Raw genomic sequence first — 15284 nt, forward strand, 5'->3', positions numbered from 1 at the left:
GCTATTATAAACAGTGCTGCGATGAACATTGGGGTACATGTGTCTCTTTCAATTCTGGTTTCCTCGGTGTGTATGCCCAGCAGTGGGATTGCTGGCTCATAAGGTAGTTCTATTTGCAATTTTTTAAGGAATCTCCACACTGTTCTCCATAGTGGCTGTACTAGTTTGCATTCCCACCAACAGTGTAGGAGGGTTCCCTTTTCTCCACACCCTCTCCAGCATTTATTGCTTGCAGATTTTTGGATTGCAGCCATTCTGACTGGTGTGAAGTGGTACCTCATTGTGGTTTTGATTTGCATTTCTCTAATAATGAGTGATGTTGAGCATCTTTTCATGTGTTTGTTAGCCATCCGTATGTCTTCTTTGGAGAAATGTCTATTTAGTTCTTTGGCCCATTTTTTGATTGGGTCGTTTATTTTTCTGGAATTGAGCTGCAGAAGTTGCTTGTATATTTTTGAGATTAGTTGTTTGTCAGTTGTTTCATTTGCTATTATTTTCTCCCATTCAGAAGGCTGTCTTTTCACCTTGCTTATATTTTCCTTTGTTGTATAGAAGCTTTTAATTTTAATTAGATCCCATTTGTTTATTTTTGCTTTTATTTCCAGAATTCTGGGAGGTGGATCATAGAGGATCCTGCTGTGATTTATGTCTGAGAGTGGATGAAACTGGAGCCAATTATACAGAGTGAAGTAAGCCAGAAAGAAAAACACCAATACAGTATACTAACACATATATATGGAATTTAGGAAGATGGCAATGACGACCCTGTATGCAAGACAGGAAAAAAGACACAGATGTGTATACCGGACTTTTGGACTCAGAGGGAGAGTGAGAGGGTGGGATGATTTGGGAGAATGGGAATTCTAACATGTATACTGTCATGTAAGAATTGAATCGCCAGTCCATGTCTGATGTAGGGTGCAGCTTGCTTGGGGCTGGTGCATGGGGATGACCCAGAGAGATGTTGTGGGGAGGGAGGTGGGAGGGGGGTTCATGTTTGGGAACGCATGTAAGAATTAAAGATTTTAAAATTTAAAAAAAATAAAAAATTAAAAAAATAATAAAACATACTGATGGATGATGAAAAAAAAAATCTGATTACCTCAGAGTAATAAGATTAAAGGAAACTTTCATTTTCTTTATCTTGCTTTTCTGTTTCTTTTTTTCCTTCAGATTTTTTTGGTTGTTGTTTGTTTTTTGCCATGTGTGTGTATGACTTTCATAATCAGGAAAAAAAATAAAAACAAATTTTTAGTGTCAGCTGGTGACACTGTTTTCCTGTTGGGAACAAATGAAAAAAGAGACAATTCAAAGGATATACCAACACTTATTCTTCCAACCCTGTACTGAACAATATATTACAGGACACACCCTTGGCCATGATGTTTCTAAGTCAGCCAGGAACAATGAAAGAGAAAAGAGAAGAGATGAGCTTCCTTCTTGCTTCCTCATGAATGAACCACAGGAAGGCATGATTTATATTTTAACTCTAATCAATACAGCTAGCATTTCTTTCATCAAGGCGGAGTTTCTCAATTTCTTTTCATCAATCAATTAAGTAAAAGAAGCACAGTTTGACATGTCTGGCTAAAATTCAGGAGTGCTATAATGAAATTCATTACACATTGACCCATAATTCATAAAGTATGAAAAGAATTGACAGATTGCTCAAAAATACACATACTTGCACTCCCAAAACCCACCATTTAAAAGAGCACTTAAATATGGCTGAACCAAAATTCTCTGTGTTGCCTTGGAAAAGGCGAAGTGATTTATGAAGACACATGGATCACTGTAGCAATTCCTATACAACTAAAGGTGAAGATTCCTTCACATCTTGAGCTGTGAAGACACTTGTTCTGGCTGGGAAAGCACGAAATAACCCTTCACCCCCTTAAAAAGAAGAAAACCATAATAACTCTCCTACAAACATCACCACCTCCATGAGTAAGAGAAAAGCTAGATCCTTGCTTACCAGTTTTTGCAAACATACCACTAAGGAGACATTTAATAATTTAATAGCCTTATTTTCATTCTTTATACCTAGCTTCTATCATTATCCTTTCCTTTTCTTAAAGGTAAAGGAGTAAAAATGAGGGCTTTATTGGTGATGTTAAATCGAAGAAATTAAAAAGACAGCCAAAAACAAAAGGTCACTCTGAAAGGTGATGGATTTATTAATTAGCTTGACTGTGGTGATTATTTCATAGTGTGTATGTACATTGAATCATCATTTTGAATGCCTTAAGTATATACAACTTTTATTTGTTAATTATACCTCAATAAAGCTGGGAGGAAAGAGAGATCAGATTGTAAAAACAATGCACATATATGAATATTTAATAAAAAAATTGTATCACAGTTTACTTGCCCTAAAGGTCAAATGTAAGAAAAGCACTCTGTGGTAATGAATCCTGTATCTCCGTAGCAAAGTGATAAAAAAGTGAAATGATTATGTGGATCACTGAGGTTAAGGTATATATATACATTGCCATTCAGGAGATGGGACTGGAGCCGCTGGTTCAATCTCTGGGTCAGGAAGATCCCCTGGAGTAGGAAATGGCTACCCACTCCAGTATTCTTGCCTGGAGAATTTCGCGGACAGAGGAGCCTATGGGCTATAGTCTATGGGGTTGCAAAGAGTCGGACACAACTTAACTACTACACAATAGAACTACTTCAGGTAATTCAAATAAAAGTAGAGATGTCACTTCCAGCCTTAAATTACTCATATTGGTGCTTCAATCTTCCCAGTGTGTTTTAAATATTCAGTTATAGAATTGAGGAGAAATCATGTATTCCACATTTCCTGGAAGAACTATAGCCAAACTATTTCCACAGTGGATAAGAATCTGCCTGCCAATGCAGGGGACATGGGTTCTATCCTTGGTCAGAGAAGATTCCACGTGCTGCAGAGCAACTAAGCCCAAGTACGGCAACTTCTGAGCCCATCCTCTAGGGCTCAGGAGCTGCAGCTACTGAGTCTGTGTGTCATAACCACTGAAGCTCGTGGGCCGAGAGGCTGTGCTCCACAACAAGAGAAGTCACCGTAATGAGAAACTCACACATCATAAGGAAGAGTAGCCCCCACTTGCCACAACTGGAGAAGGCTCACGGGCAGCAGTGAAGAGCCAGTGCGACCAGAAATAAATAATTAAAAATTAAAAAAAAAAAAAGAAAACCTGCAAAGACAGAAAATTAGTATTTAAAGTATCAGTTTTGGATGAGCAAATCCTTTATAAGAGCTTGGAGATACATGACAAGATTCAGTGCTTTCTGAATGGTGGTATTGGAGAAGACTCTTGAGAGTCCCTTGGACTGCAAGAAGATCCAACCAGACAATACTAAAGGAAATCAGTTCTGAATATTCATCGGAGGAATTGATGCTGAAGCTGAAACTCCAATACTTTGGCTACCAGATGCAAAGAACTGACTCATTGGAAAAGACCCTGATGCTGGGAAAGATTGAAGGAGGGAGGAGAAGGGGGCGGCAGAAGATAAGATGATTGGATGGCATCACCAACGCGATGGACATGAGTTTGAGTAGGCTCTGGGAGTTGGTGATGGACAGGGAAGCCTGATGTGCTGCAGTCCATGGGGTTGCAAAGAGGTGGACGCGACTGAGCAACTGAACTGAACTGAGATCTATGACCTTCTAGCTTAAAACTGACATCATTCTAGCCCAATCAAAAGGATTTCAGATGCTTGTAGTTGAGGTTGGTCTGATAATTTATTACATAATTTTCCTTAGTGAGGGAAAGAGTACGTGTGTGGCAAAAAAATCTGTTTGTTTTTCCCTTTGTGATTTTGATTGCTGAAAGTTCCAATAGGCAAAATAGAGGGCGGGAGGGAAGAGGACTAAATCTGTGACAGATGGAATGATGTGGAAACGATGTGCTGTGGAGAGACTTGTGCTGATGTACTGGATATTCAAATCACTCGATCAATGCTAACCCAAGTCTTTTTAAAGTCCAATATGTGAGAGGCAATAGAATATTTAACAAAATTATCCTTTGCTTTCAGATTTGTTTTGCCTATATTTTCATATTTTCCTAGGATCTGGACAGTAGGCCAGTCAAGAAAATAAAGAGAACATGTAAGCTCTGTTTCTATTTTGCAATGGCTTACTTTCATTTCAAATGATGAAGAAATAAAGTGGAGAGTCAAGATCCAATTTCTATCCCAGTACTCTTTATGTATTAAAAACTGGCATAAAATAAAAGGAAATTTCCTATCTTAATCTTTAGACTTTGCTTCCCAATCAGTAGAACGGTGTCTGTCTGATCAATAGGTAGTGGCTGCTTGAAGTACCACGTGAAAAAATGATCCAGGGGCCACATGTAGGACACTCTGAAAGTGACTTGATAGATGAATACGCTCCGTCACACTCACCAGTTGCTTGAAAAGAGAAAGGGAAAAAAGAAGCACACACATTGTATACTGGTTATTCAAAATGCACTTTTTATTCACTTTAACACAGATGATTTTTCTTTTACAGTTGAAACAAAATATCTGATACACAATTTTGAGTTTTTAGCAGCACCGGCAACAAGAGGATTGTGGAATACCTCAGGGTACAATAGAGATGGCTGAGGCAGGCACAAATTAACCTGAAATTCATCAATCCACTGAAGATATATGAAAACTGAGGCCCCCTGAATGTTAGCCCAATACATGAAAATAAATTAATAGATATTCTGTATGATGTTTTAATGGACCGTTGAAAACAGCATAGTTTCAATTAGAAACATCTTGTTCCAAAAAATCCAGTGTTCATGAAAAAAACACCTACTGAAAATATTGCACTGCACATTCTAGAGTACACAATTTTCTATATGCACGTATCCTGGTACTCACAGATTTCAGCCTTTGGTGTTTTTATTTGGAAAATCTTAACCAAACTCTATGTCAGCACCCCACTGAGTGTTACTCACTAAAATGCCGCCACTTTTTGTCACTTAATATTAAGTGTTTTTGTTAATATATTATGTAGTGATTTGGTAGAAAAAAACTGGTATGGCTAAGAGAATAGGGGCTTCAACTGACCTGCCGATAAAATTAACACTTGTCTTGGATGGACAGGAGGCCTATGAATGGGATACCCAAGTAATTTTTATTTTTTTGCTTAAATGATCACGTGCCATTCTCATAGTGACAAGTACTTTTGTGAGTGGATGGAGGTCTTTATGAAGGCCTGAGATCTACAAATAGAAACTATTATAAGCTGAGTGCAAGTAGAAAGAGAAGGCCCCAGGTCTCATGCACTTAAAAACAATTAGCAATTAACAGTTCTGATGTACAGATTTTCACTCTAACATGATTGTAGCAAAATGATCATAGTACTTGGAAACCAGTGTGGCTGGCTATAGGCATAGGCAGGATAGGGACCAATACTCAAGAGCTGTGGAGTCCCAGTTCTGGCTTCGACTTCTGGCATCAAAGTTAGTTAGACAATGGGGTCAGGACCATATTTAAATTGGAAATATTGAGTATGACTCTATTAAAATATCATCTTCCACTTATCAATGTTGCCAAAAAGTCCCAGAGCTCTTAAAGCACATAAGGTCCCACTTGTAAGGCTGATTCCATATGTGGCTACATTGGAGAGTTCTAGGCTATATTCCTGTGAAAGCTCCTGCCCCCTTCCCGACCTAGGTCTTTTTTGCGGTCATTTTTAACTGTCCCTCACTACCTTGGGTCACTATTTTATCACTGATGTTGTAAAAGTACAGATTAAAAGCTGTGCAGGACAAGTAAATCAACTGACAAGAACTAGACTGCATATTCATAATAAAGCATATAGCTGGCAGCCATGGTAATCAAACTCTGACAAACCGTTTTTGTATTTTAATATGGTATCTTCAGGATGTTTATATTGGGCATGTAATGATTACTTGGAGTTCAAGAATTTTTCCTGCCATAGTGCAAAAGCAAAAGAAAGAGCTATGTGGTTGCTGTTAAAGGCTGATCCCAGAATAGTCTGAGAAATTTTAAAGTCCCTTTCCATAGCTGTAGCCGTTGTCTTAAGATATATCTAACTATAACATGGCACTTATACGTAGTTTGTAGCTCATAGATTCCTAGGACTTAGAGCTGAAAGGGACCTTAAACCAAACATCTAGTCAGTATAGCAATTCTTTTTACGGTATTTTAACAGACGGTCATCTAACATCTTGAATATTTTCACTGGAAGAGGGTTCACTATTAAGGCAGACCATTCCACTGCTGGAAAACTCGAATTATGAGTTCATTCTAATGCTGGGTTAAAGCATGTTCTCTTGTTACTTTCAACATCCTAGTTTGGCCAGCTGAACATACAGTGCAACATACAATCAATCAGTTCCTTCTTCTACAATAAATATTCGAGTTAAGGTACCTTATGAGAAAAGCCCAGTATCCTCCAATCTGTTCTGAAGGCTTCTCTGAGAGCACAGTATGGTGACCAAAGGACCATCACAATTATGAGCAGAGTGCACTGGATTCAAAGCTGTATACTAAGCAGCATTGCTAGATAAGAGGTTGTCAGAGAAGCAACACCCCTGTGCGGCAAAAGTAGACTTACGAAATAAAATCAGACCAACCATCTATTTGCAAGAGCGGTTGGCAAAATGAAGCATAATCCATTCACTAGGACCCTGTTACTTCAAATACAATGAGTATAATAAATTTCCAGAGTCATTAGTTTATCTCTTACTGAGATGGCATTTTTTTTTAAGTTCAGATGGGAGCAAACCATACACAAGGGTTTAAACAAGGCAGTGTACATCATTATATTTTGCACTCCTAATCTTTACCACCTCTTTTTAATTCATTCAAGCTTAGGACATCCTAGTTTGCATTATTGTCTTTATTGTAGTACATCTCAGAGTCTTATTTTTTTCCCCTTTGGCAGACATGTCAGAAACTGCTTGGCAAGAGTCAATGGTGACATTTGTTAGTTGATTAATGGAACGCTTTAAGGGATAGCTGTAGCTCTTTAACTCCTTCATGCGGCTGGTTCTAAGATTAAACTGTGATTTGAAAAGTATTTAAATCTCTCAGGACTAAAGTTTTCTGAAATGTCCTGATACACACAAGAAGGAAATAGCAGAAATTACACAAAATACAGTTGGCTTGATAAAGCTTTTTTTTTTTCTTCTTTAAATCGCTCTACAACTTCGACTTGAAAGGCAAGTTCACATCAGAAACTTATCTCTTATCCCTTTGTACGTGTGTGCACTAATAGAGGGGCACAGTGATTCTCACACTACTGACTGATCAATTTGGGGCACATTTTTAAACGGCTTCCTACGTTTAACAGCATGAAGATCCTGCTTTGGAACCACTGTTCAGGTCAATAGTGTGACCTAACATGCAGTGCTCCAGTTGCTCCTCCACAGCCAACACCTGCCTGACAGCTTCTTCAAAGGCCACTGTCACATTAGTATCATCTTTGGCGCTTGTTTCTAGATAAGGGTAATCTCCATTCTCCATGCACCAGGACTGCGCCTCCTCAGTAGTCACTTGCCTATCCTCTTTGTCTACTTTGTTCCCCAGGACTACAAAGGGGAAGTGCTCAGGGTCTTTCACATCTGCATAGTAGATGAATTCTTTCTGCCAATTACCCAGGTTCTCAAAGCTCTGCCGGTCATCCACGCTGAAGGTCAAGAGGCAGCAGTCTGCTCCCCTGTAGAAGGGTGTCCTAAGGCTCTTGAAACGTTCCTGCCCTGCAGTGTCCCAGATTTGGAGAGTTACAAAACGTCCATCTACCTCCAAATCTCGATTTAAGAACTCTACCCCTATGGTGTGAAAAGCCTGGGAGTCAAATTTATTGGTTACATAACGGTTCATGAGTGAGCTTTTCCCAACTCCACCGTCACCCAAGAGAATGACCTTTAAGAGCAGGGATTTCCCACTCATTGTTGCAGCACCAGATGAAGGAGAGTTTATAACCAAGAGATCCTGAAAATAAAAAGTAGGAGGGAAAACAGTTAAACCTGAAGCTGAAATCAACTTCATAGTAAATCAACTTCTTCTGAATTAGGAGGCCTTCTGATTTACCTTCTCTCTTATTTCATGTTCATTAAATGATATAGTATAGCAGAAGGAATAAAATTCTTTTTTGCATAAGGGAGAAAATAGGTCTTGTTTTTCTGAAGTCTCTTGCCTCTGTCAGGAAAAATGGCTGAATGCCATGGATAAATGGACTAGCAGATGGTGCTATAATCTGGTTCAGTTCTGACCCTATTCTAGGGGAGAAAGCCTAGAACAAGAATGCTACTCAAATGTGTAACATCTTAGCTTCTGGTTTGGACAATTCCGAACAAGAAGCAAAGACTATGAAACTGATTAGAGGTGTCTGAAGTCCGTTCCTGATGGACCCAAGAACATCTGAGGAGAGAAAGCTATGTAGGCTGGAATCTTGATCTTGTTAGTAGAAGTTTTGGTTAGGATTACATTGGACCCCAGAACTTGGGAAAGAGAAAAAGACTAGCTTTCTTCAGGCATTTGCCCCATTATATTAATACCTGCATTGTTATGGATACCCTCACAAGTAAAGGATCTTCCATAATCTTTTCTTCATGGAACAATGGCACTCAAGTTGAGGATTGTTGACTGGTATTATTATAAACAGCTATCATTAAGGAAGAGAATCTTGGATAGCTTATTAAATTCTGGATTTAGGTTCTAATTCCATAATGACACCAATGAAAACATACTGTAAACTCTAAAGAGCTAATGATTATACAGTATCTTTATTGTTATCTCCACATGTCTATACATGGACTATCTAGAACACATCTTAAAAAGATCAAATGTTTACTGAACAACTACCTTTTACTAGAGTCTGTTAGGTTCTTTCAAATTAGGTCCATTGTGGAAACTCAACAATGATGATGTTTATTGGGTGTTATTTATAAAAGTGACCCAAATAGATGAAAACTAATCACTCATCAAAAGTGCACTTGTTATATCTCATATTTACACTTAGGTGATGATAATGTTGCATATATATACTGCATATAGAATTTGTAGTGACAAATGAAATAATTAGCATACAAAAAATTTTAAAACAACACTAAGAAAGAAGCACATGCAAAGGAGCACACACATTTGAAATGTAGCTTGAAAACCTCAGTAGTCCTTAGAGTTATGTTGCTGTGTAGGTGTACTATGTATTTTTCTAAATATTCATTTTAAGAGATCCAATAAAAACATATAAAACAGATACCTACCCAATTGAGAATAAAATGTAAACCTACCCAGTTGGGTCTTTGTCACAATTATAGTCTTTTTCTTGTTGTTGTTATATTCTCTCTTTTTATGATTCTAAAAAACAGATTGGGAAACATTATTTTTAAAAATTTATTTAAAAATAAAGTTAAGGCTATCTATATAGAAATACACTCAAGTCAGGAAAAAGATCAATCTCAATTTACCTACAGAGGATGCTTTTCACAAATATACTTAAGAGTTCAAGTGGCTAAAAATGATTGCCATGGACAAAATAATTTTATTGGATGAACGTTAACTCTGTCCTAACTTGAATGTACTTTATATGAACTGCAAGGAGATCAAACCATTCAATCCTAAAGGATATCAATCCTGAACATTCACTGGAAGGACTGATGCTGAAGCTTCAATGCTTTGGCCACCTGAATTGAAGAGCCGACTCATTAGGAAAGACCTTGATGCTGGGAAAGATTGAGGGCAGGAGGAGAAAAGCGGACAACAGGGGACAAGACAGTTGGATGGCATCGCTGGCTCAATGGGCATGAGTTTGAGCCAGCCCTGGGAGATGGCGAAGGACAGGGAAGCCAGGCGTGCTGCAGACCATGGGGTCACAAGGAGTTGGACACGACTGAGCGACTGAACAACAACAAATGGTTTACATTGTCTCTCTATTGAACTCTCCATTCAAAGTAAAAGTAAATCAAGGAAAATAGATGATATTAAGGAAAGGGAAAGCACAGAGGCGTTTAAGATATCTTGAAATTCTAAGTCAGACACGAAACTCCTTCCCTTTGTACCTACCAACGTGCCAATCTCTAAGAAAGTTATTAATGTACTCATCAATCTGCCTGGAGGGTGTCTCTGCAATTGATTCCTTAAGATCAGAGAGGAAAAAAATATGTTTGGGGACTCCTTGTTTACCATATATAGTTTTGGCTAATTTACTAAATTTTGGTCATCTGTCTTAAACAAAGGTTTTAGCATGTAACTGGCTTTATTAAATTCAAATACAACTTCATTTAAAATTATAATTAATTATGGCAAACATCTTATTTCAGCAACATCAAGAGTACTGATCTAAAAAGAAAAAACAGTTCCTAGTTTGTTGAATGTTTTAACTGAGGAATTAAGAAGCTTTTAAGAAATTTCCACTGCTTAGCAATCTCATGTTAATTTTTATATTGGTCTGTAGGATAACATTAGAGAGCAGAACTCTGGATCTCTCACTTGAAGGAAGTACTTAGGCACAATACTGACAGTATTAAGGGCCCATGCCAAGTGAGCGTCCTTAAGTTCCTAGCAAACAGGTGTTCACATCATTAAACAACTCACTAGCTCTACATTTCTGGCTGCTGCAGATAAACTCAAATGACGGGTCAAGGACTGAGTGCATATGGAAACCAAATATCAGCTCCAGGAAAATGATGAAGTATTAATAACTATCTGAGATAGTGCTGTAGTTGCTTGTGCATCCCTTATTTGGTTGTGTGCACACATAACTTCTGGGTGCATAGGCTCTACAGCAGGGAAGAGCAACGTGCGTGGTTCAGTGCCAAGTGTACGGGGCTGGTAGCTCTTCACCTCCTTTCATTCATTGGTGGGGGCCTTGTGACTCCATATTAACTCTTCTCAGAAAGGGCCTGCCAGTGGGAGGATAACACTTCTTCCTTTTCTCTTTCTTCCGTATCTGAGAATGTCCTGTTCCCCAAAAGTTTTGGTTATCTGCATATACGACAGAATCTTAGCACTGGAGGGACCTTACGGGTCTTCTGGCCCAATACTGCAACTGATGCTTGAGAAAACATTTGAGTGCCTGTTGTGTGCTCTGTTCTTATTAAGGTGATCCTCCATTTCCCTCTGTTGTCTCCAACTCCCCTTTATTTGCAGGAGGTAAAAATGAATACAGTGTAGGCTTGTCTCCTTGTCCTCAGTCACTAAATCCTGCTCATTTTTCCTTGTGATATCCTTTTTCAGTGTTTTACTGCTAATCTTCATTTTGGTCCACATCTCTTTGTATCTAGTCTATTGTGAAAGCTTCTTAGCTCTTGTCTCCCTGCCTCTAGTTTCTCCTTACCTAATCCATATACTTTGCAAAGCTTCCATCACTTGAGCACCCACTGGGTGTAGACCCTGTGGGAAATCAAACATGTTTGAGGCAAGGTCTTACCCTCAAGGAGTTTATAATTTGACATAGAAGCTTCAGACCTCCTAGTCAACAGTTAAAATAATATTATACTGCCTTATATTGTTAAAAAATCTTTTTTTCCTGTACAACCAAACTCTAAATTACTGGATCCTAGGGCCTTTGTTTGTATATGTCTTTGAAGTCCCTTTATGTGGCAGCAGAGGGATAATTGATAAGTGTGTGTTTATTATTTAGCTAAATACCCAGAACTAATGCCTCTGAATGGATGCAAAGATACAATATATTCACAGTTCTGTAAGACATCCAAATATTATTAGTTATAGGGTGACTAAAGAGGAGAAGTCATGGGCTTACCTGGATCACTTTCTAGATGGGACTTAACAGGAATTCCACTTGTTGAAAGTCAGTGGAAATGCTCCAGTTTTCCTCCCTCTCCTCTCACATTTCAAATATATAAATTTCTCAATTTTCAGCAAAAACAAGAGCAGAATAATTATCCCCACTTTATGTTTTCAGGGGGTGCTAGCATCATCACCATCATTTGAGTGTGATACCCTTTAGTACATACTTTAAAAGAACTAGCACAGTATAAAAGTAAATCAAGTGATTTTTTCTTCAGGATATGCCACATTTATAGCAAATCTTAAAAGAAGGTAGCATTAAGTAGGCAAGGAAATTCTTGGATAAACCTGAGTGCATTTAGTAGGAAAGTCAAATCCCTTATACATCCCTTAAGGGTCCCTTATTAGTTTAGGATTTGGACTAAAATGTTTATTCTAATTTTGGCCCTATTCAGAGAAAGATCTGCCTTTAAATGGCTCAGACATCTCAGAGATACCATTCCCCTTTCCTACTTCACTCCCCAAAACAGATTAACAAATATTCTCTAAGAATAGTTTATTCACTTTTTCCCCCCAAATAGGGTCTTGGTCTTGGACAGTAAGGTGAATTAGGAATTGACATAAGTGATACTCCCTAGCTTTCTTTGTTCTCCCCCACTTTTGTTACCTTCTGAACCTGTTGTACCTGCACCCACACAGGCTTATTACAATTATTGTATTTAGTTGAGGATGCTTGTGGGTGGGGATGGAGGTGCTTGAGGAGGCAGTACAATGGTAAGAAAGAGACTGAACCTTTGAAAATAGTACATTTCAGTGTGATGATGGAGAGAAAAATAGAAAAGTAAATTGGAAACATCAGTTCGGCTGCCATGAGTAGGATGATGCTCAGATCCAATAATGCAGATTGTTTGGGAGCAAGTTTTGAGAAAGATGTGAGAAGCTGAGGAGGGCTAGGCAGTGGGTGAGAGTGGCTATGGTAGCAATCTGCACCGTGGGAGGAGCCATAGTTAGAGCTGTGGGGAATGCCCACCTCACGGTGACACATCGATTGAGACTATTCAACTCGCTGTGGATTCCTGGCACAATATTTGGAAATACTACACTGGCGAATTGAGTGGGGCTTTCCTTCATCTATATAAAAATCAATGCAAATAGGAAATGATTGGATCTTTGAGACCCTCTACTTGAAACGGTATAGATTGTTTCCAATACAACCTGATGCTTGGGGGTGGGAACGGGGGATGGTTCCGCAGCAGGGAAACCCTCTGACGCACTGGATTCATTTTGCAGAGCTAAACAAGTTATCAGCTACATCCATACTGAGTTCAAATGCCACAGCTGTCATTGCCACTGAAACGCTATTTTTACATTTATGCCCATATTTATATCTTACATGCAACTAGAAGGGTCCAAGGTGGAGTTTCACCTCTAACCTCTCCTCACAACGACAGCTCCGTGGACTATGAGCCCGAAGGCAAACTAGAAAGCAATTTGGCACTGTCCCCAGGCCACTTCTTCCTGAGTAGACAGCCTGGAGAAGAAGAGGTGAGGTTTGGGTGACATTAAGTGAGCAAGGTACAGGGAAAAGAAGCTTCCTTAGGAGGCTGGGAATGCTGGCATCTCCGTGACAGGGGTCCTGTTAGCATCGGAGACCCAGAAAGTGAAGATGTCACCCATAGTTCCAACTACCTCGGACCCAGATCATCTCACTTCATCCCCGGCTCTGAGAACCCTCGGCTGTGGCGCATGCGCACTGGGCCACACCCGCTCCCCACGGAGCCCTGCGCCTCTGCCCGGCTTTGGCAGCTGCTCTGGATTACTCAGCAACGCCCCCCTCCACCATCACCTACCCCCGCCCCTGCAACTCCGACGCCGGCGGCGCCCAGGCCCCTTCCGCAAGGTGCAGGTGCCCCCGGGGATCACCCAGACCTCCCTTTCTCCCTCTGCCCCCGGGGGCCCCATCTCCCCGCCTCCCGGGTCCTCCAGCCGCTCAGCCACTCTCGCTGCCCCCTCACCGGCATCTTACCCAACACAATGGGAGCGAGGCGGGAGAGGGCCGCGGGGGCCAGGCCGGTGAGCCCTCCGTGCCGGCAATCCGGTTCCGCGGCGACACCGCCACCGCTCCTGCCGCCTCCTCGTCCTCAACGGGGCGGCAAGTGCAGCCTGGACCTCGGTGGCCTGACAGCTGCCGCTCGCGCCCGCCGCTGCCGCCGCGCAGCGTCTCGCGCCCGCGCCCGCCGGAGGAGGGGGCGGGGCGCGCGCCGCCTCCTATCGCCCCTTTCCCGGCGTGGAGGACCCGGGCTAGCCGCCTCCCGCCCTCGCGGGTAGGGCGCACTCTCTGGCTCGCTCACACTTCTTTCAGGCTCAGTGGCCAACCCTGGTTTCCTTTGTCCTCCTTCCCTCCCCTCGCAGATCAGTAGGCACAGCGACAATGGCCCCACAAACATTGCTCTGCCACTTAGCTCATCCATAGCCACAGCCCCATTTCTGGGAATTACCTTCGACCTACTGCACAACTTAGCGACTAAGCCATCACCTACCTCATTTACCCTACCTTCAAACCCACTGCTTTTCTCAAGAGGGTAGCACATACACTTAATTATTCTTGTTTAAAATAATTCAGGGAAATACAGAATCACGGCACATTACTAGGCCCTGTAGCTGGCTATTGCTCATAAAATTCTCATGGCAATCCAAGAGGAAAGGTTCTCATTTGTAGCTCAGGCATAGAAAGCACACTGCCCTTTACCCTTACAGGTTACCATTCTGGAGGGCCACCCTGAGAGCATTACCTGAGGTTCCCAGAAACGTTACTGGGGTAGAATGCAGTGTTCCAATGGGGCCTATCCACCTACCCAATCACTTCTTTTTGTCTCCTGCGCCCCTCTGGTGCTGTGCTGTGCTGTGCTGTGCTTAGTCGCTCAGTTGTGTCCAGCTCCTTGCGACTCCATGGACTGTAGCCCGTCAGGCTCTTCTGTCCATGAGGATTTACTGGGGTGAGTTGCCATGCCCTCCTCCAGGGGATCTTCCTGACTCAGGGATCCAACCCAGTTCTCCCACATTGCAGGCGGATTCTTTATTGTAACTGAGCCACCAGGGATGCCCGTTCCCCTCTGGTACCGCCAACCAATTTGTGACTTTTTTTTTTCACCTGAAATCAAAGGAGGATGGAGCTTCCGGGGTCATTTAGCCTGCACTCCATCTTTGTCAAGCAGATTCATCTCTGAAGCTTCCCCGTTGCCTGATAATCTGTCCCTAATGTGGCACTACACCTCATTCTCCACGTGCTCCCTCAGAGACTTCAGGCACCCTCCCTCTAGGAAGGCCACACTCTCTCTACCTCTTCCCAAGTTAACCACTCAGTCAAGCCCATAGACCCCAGCTTAAATATCACCTCCTCAGGGTAACCTTTCTCAACCCCAGAATAGAAAAAGTGCTTCAGTTTATTCTCTTGTAGTCTCCTGTGTAGCCTGCTGTACTTTTCTTTGTAATACTTTGCAGTTTATGATGAGATTTTTTTTAACTTTAAAATTTTAATTGGCATATAGTTGATATACAATAATGTGTAAGTTACAGGTGTACAA

General features: G+C 41.1%; 1 protein-coding gene across 2 annotated transcripts; it reads right to left on the reverse strand.

Annotated features, from left to right (window-relative positions):
* Positions 1 to 4438: 4438 nt before the first annotated feature.
* On the reverse strand, positions 4439 to 13916 carry RAB9B (RAB9B, member RAS oncogene family). Of its 2 annotated transcripts, none has more exons than XM_018044305.1 (3): positions 13727 to 13916; positions 9216 to 9309; positions 4439 to 7941 (listed from the first exon to the last, which is right to left on the reverse strand). In XM_018044305.1, exon 3 carries the CDS (start codon positions 7897 to 7899, stop codon positions 7294 to 7296), a length of 606 nt encoding a protein of 201 aa, XP_017899794.1. In that variant the 5' UTR covers positions 7900 to 7941; positions 9216 to 9309; positions 13727 to 13916; the 3' UTR covers positions 4439 to 7293. The 2 variants fall into 2 exon arrangements, with proteins under 2 accessions (XP_017899794.1, XP_017899793.1); XM_018044304.1 differs by having other exon boundaries at positions 9243 to 9309; positions 13727 to 13906.
* Positions 13917 to 15284: the final 1368 nt, after the last annotated feature.

This window comes from Capra hircus (assembly GCF_001704415.2).
Source record: "Capra hircus breed San Clemente chromosome X unlocalized genomic scaffold, ASM170441v1, whole genome shotgun sequence".
In the NCBI taxonomy this organism is placed as follows: Eukaryota; Metazoa; Chordata; class Mammalia; order Artiodactyla; family Bovidae; genus Capra; species Capra hircus.

Excerpts from the sequence above, each read along its gene's own strand:
- RAB9B (XM_018044305.1), bottom strand. The coding sequence starts at position 7,899 with ATGAGTGGGAAATCCCTGCTCTTAAAGGTCATTCTCTTGGGTGACGGT.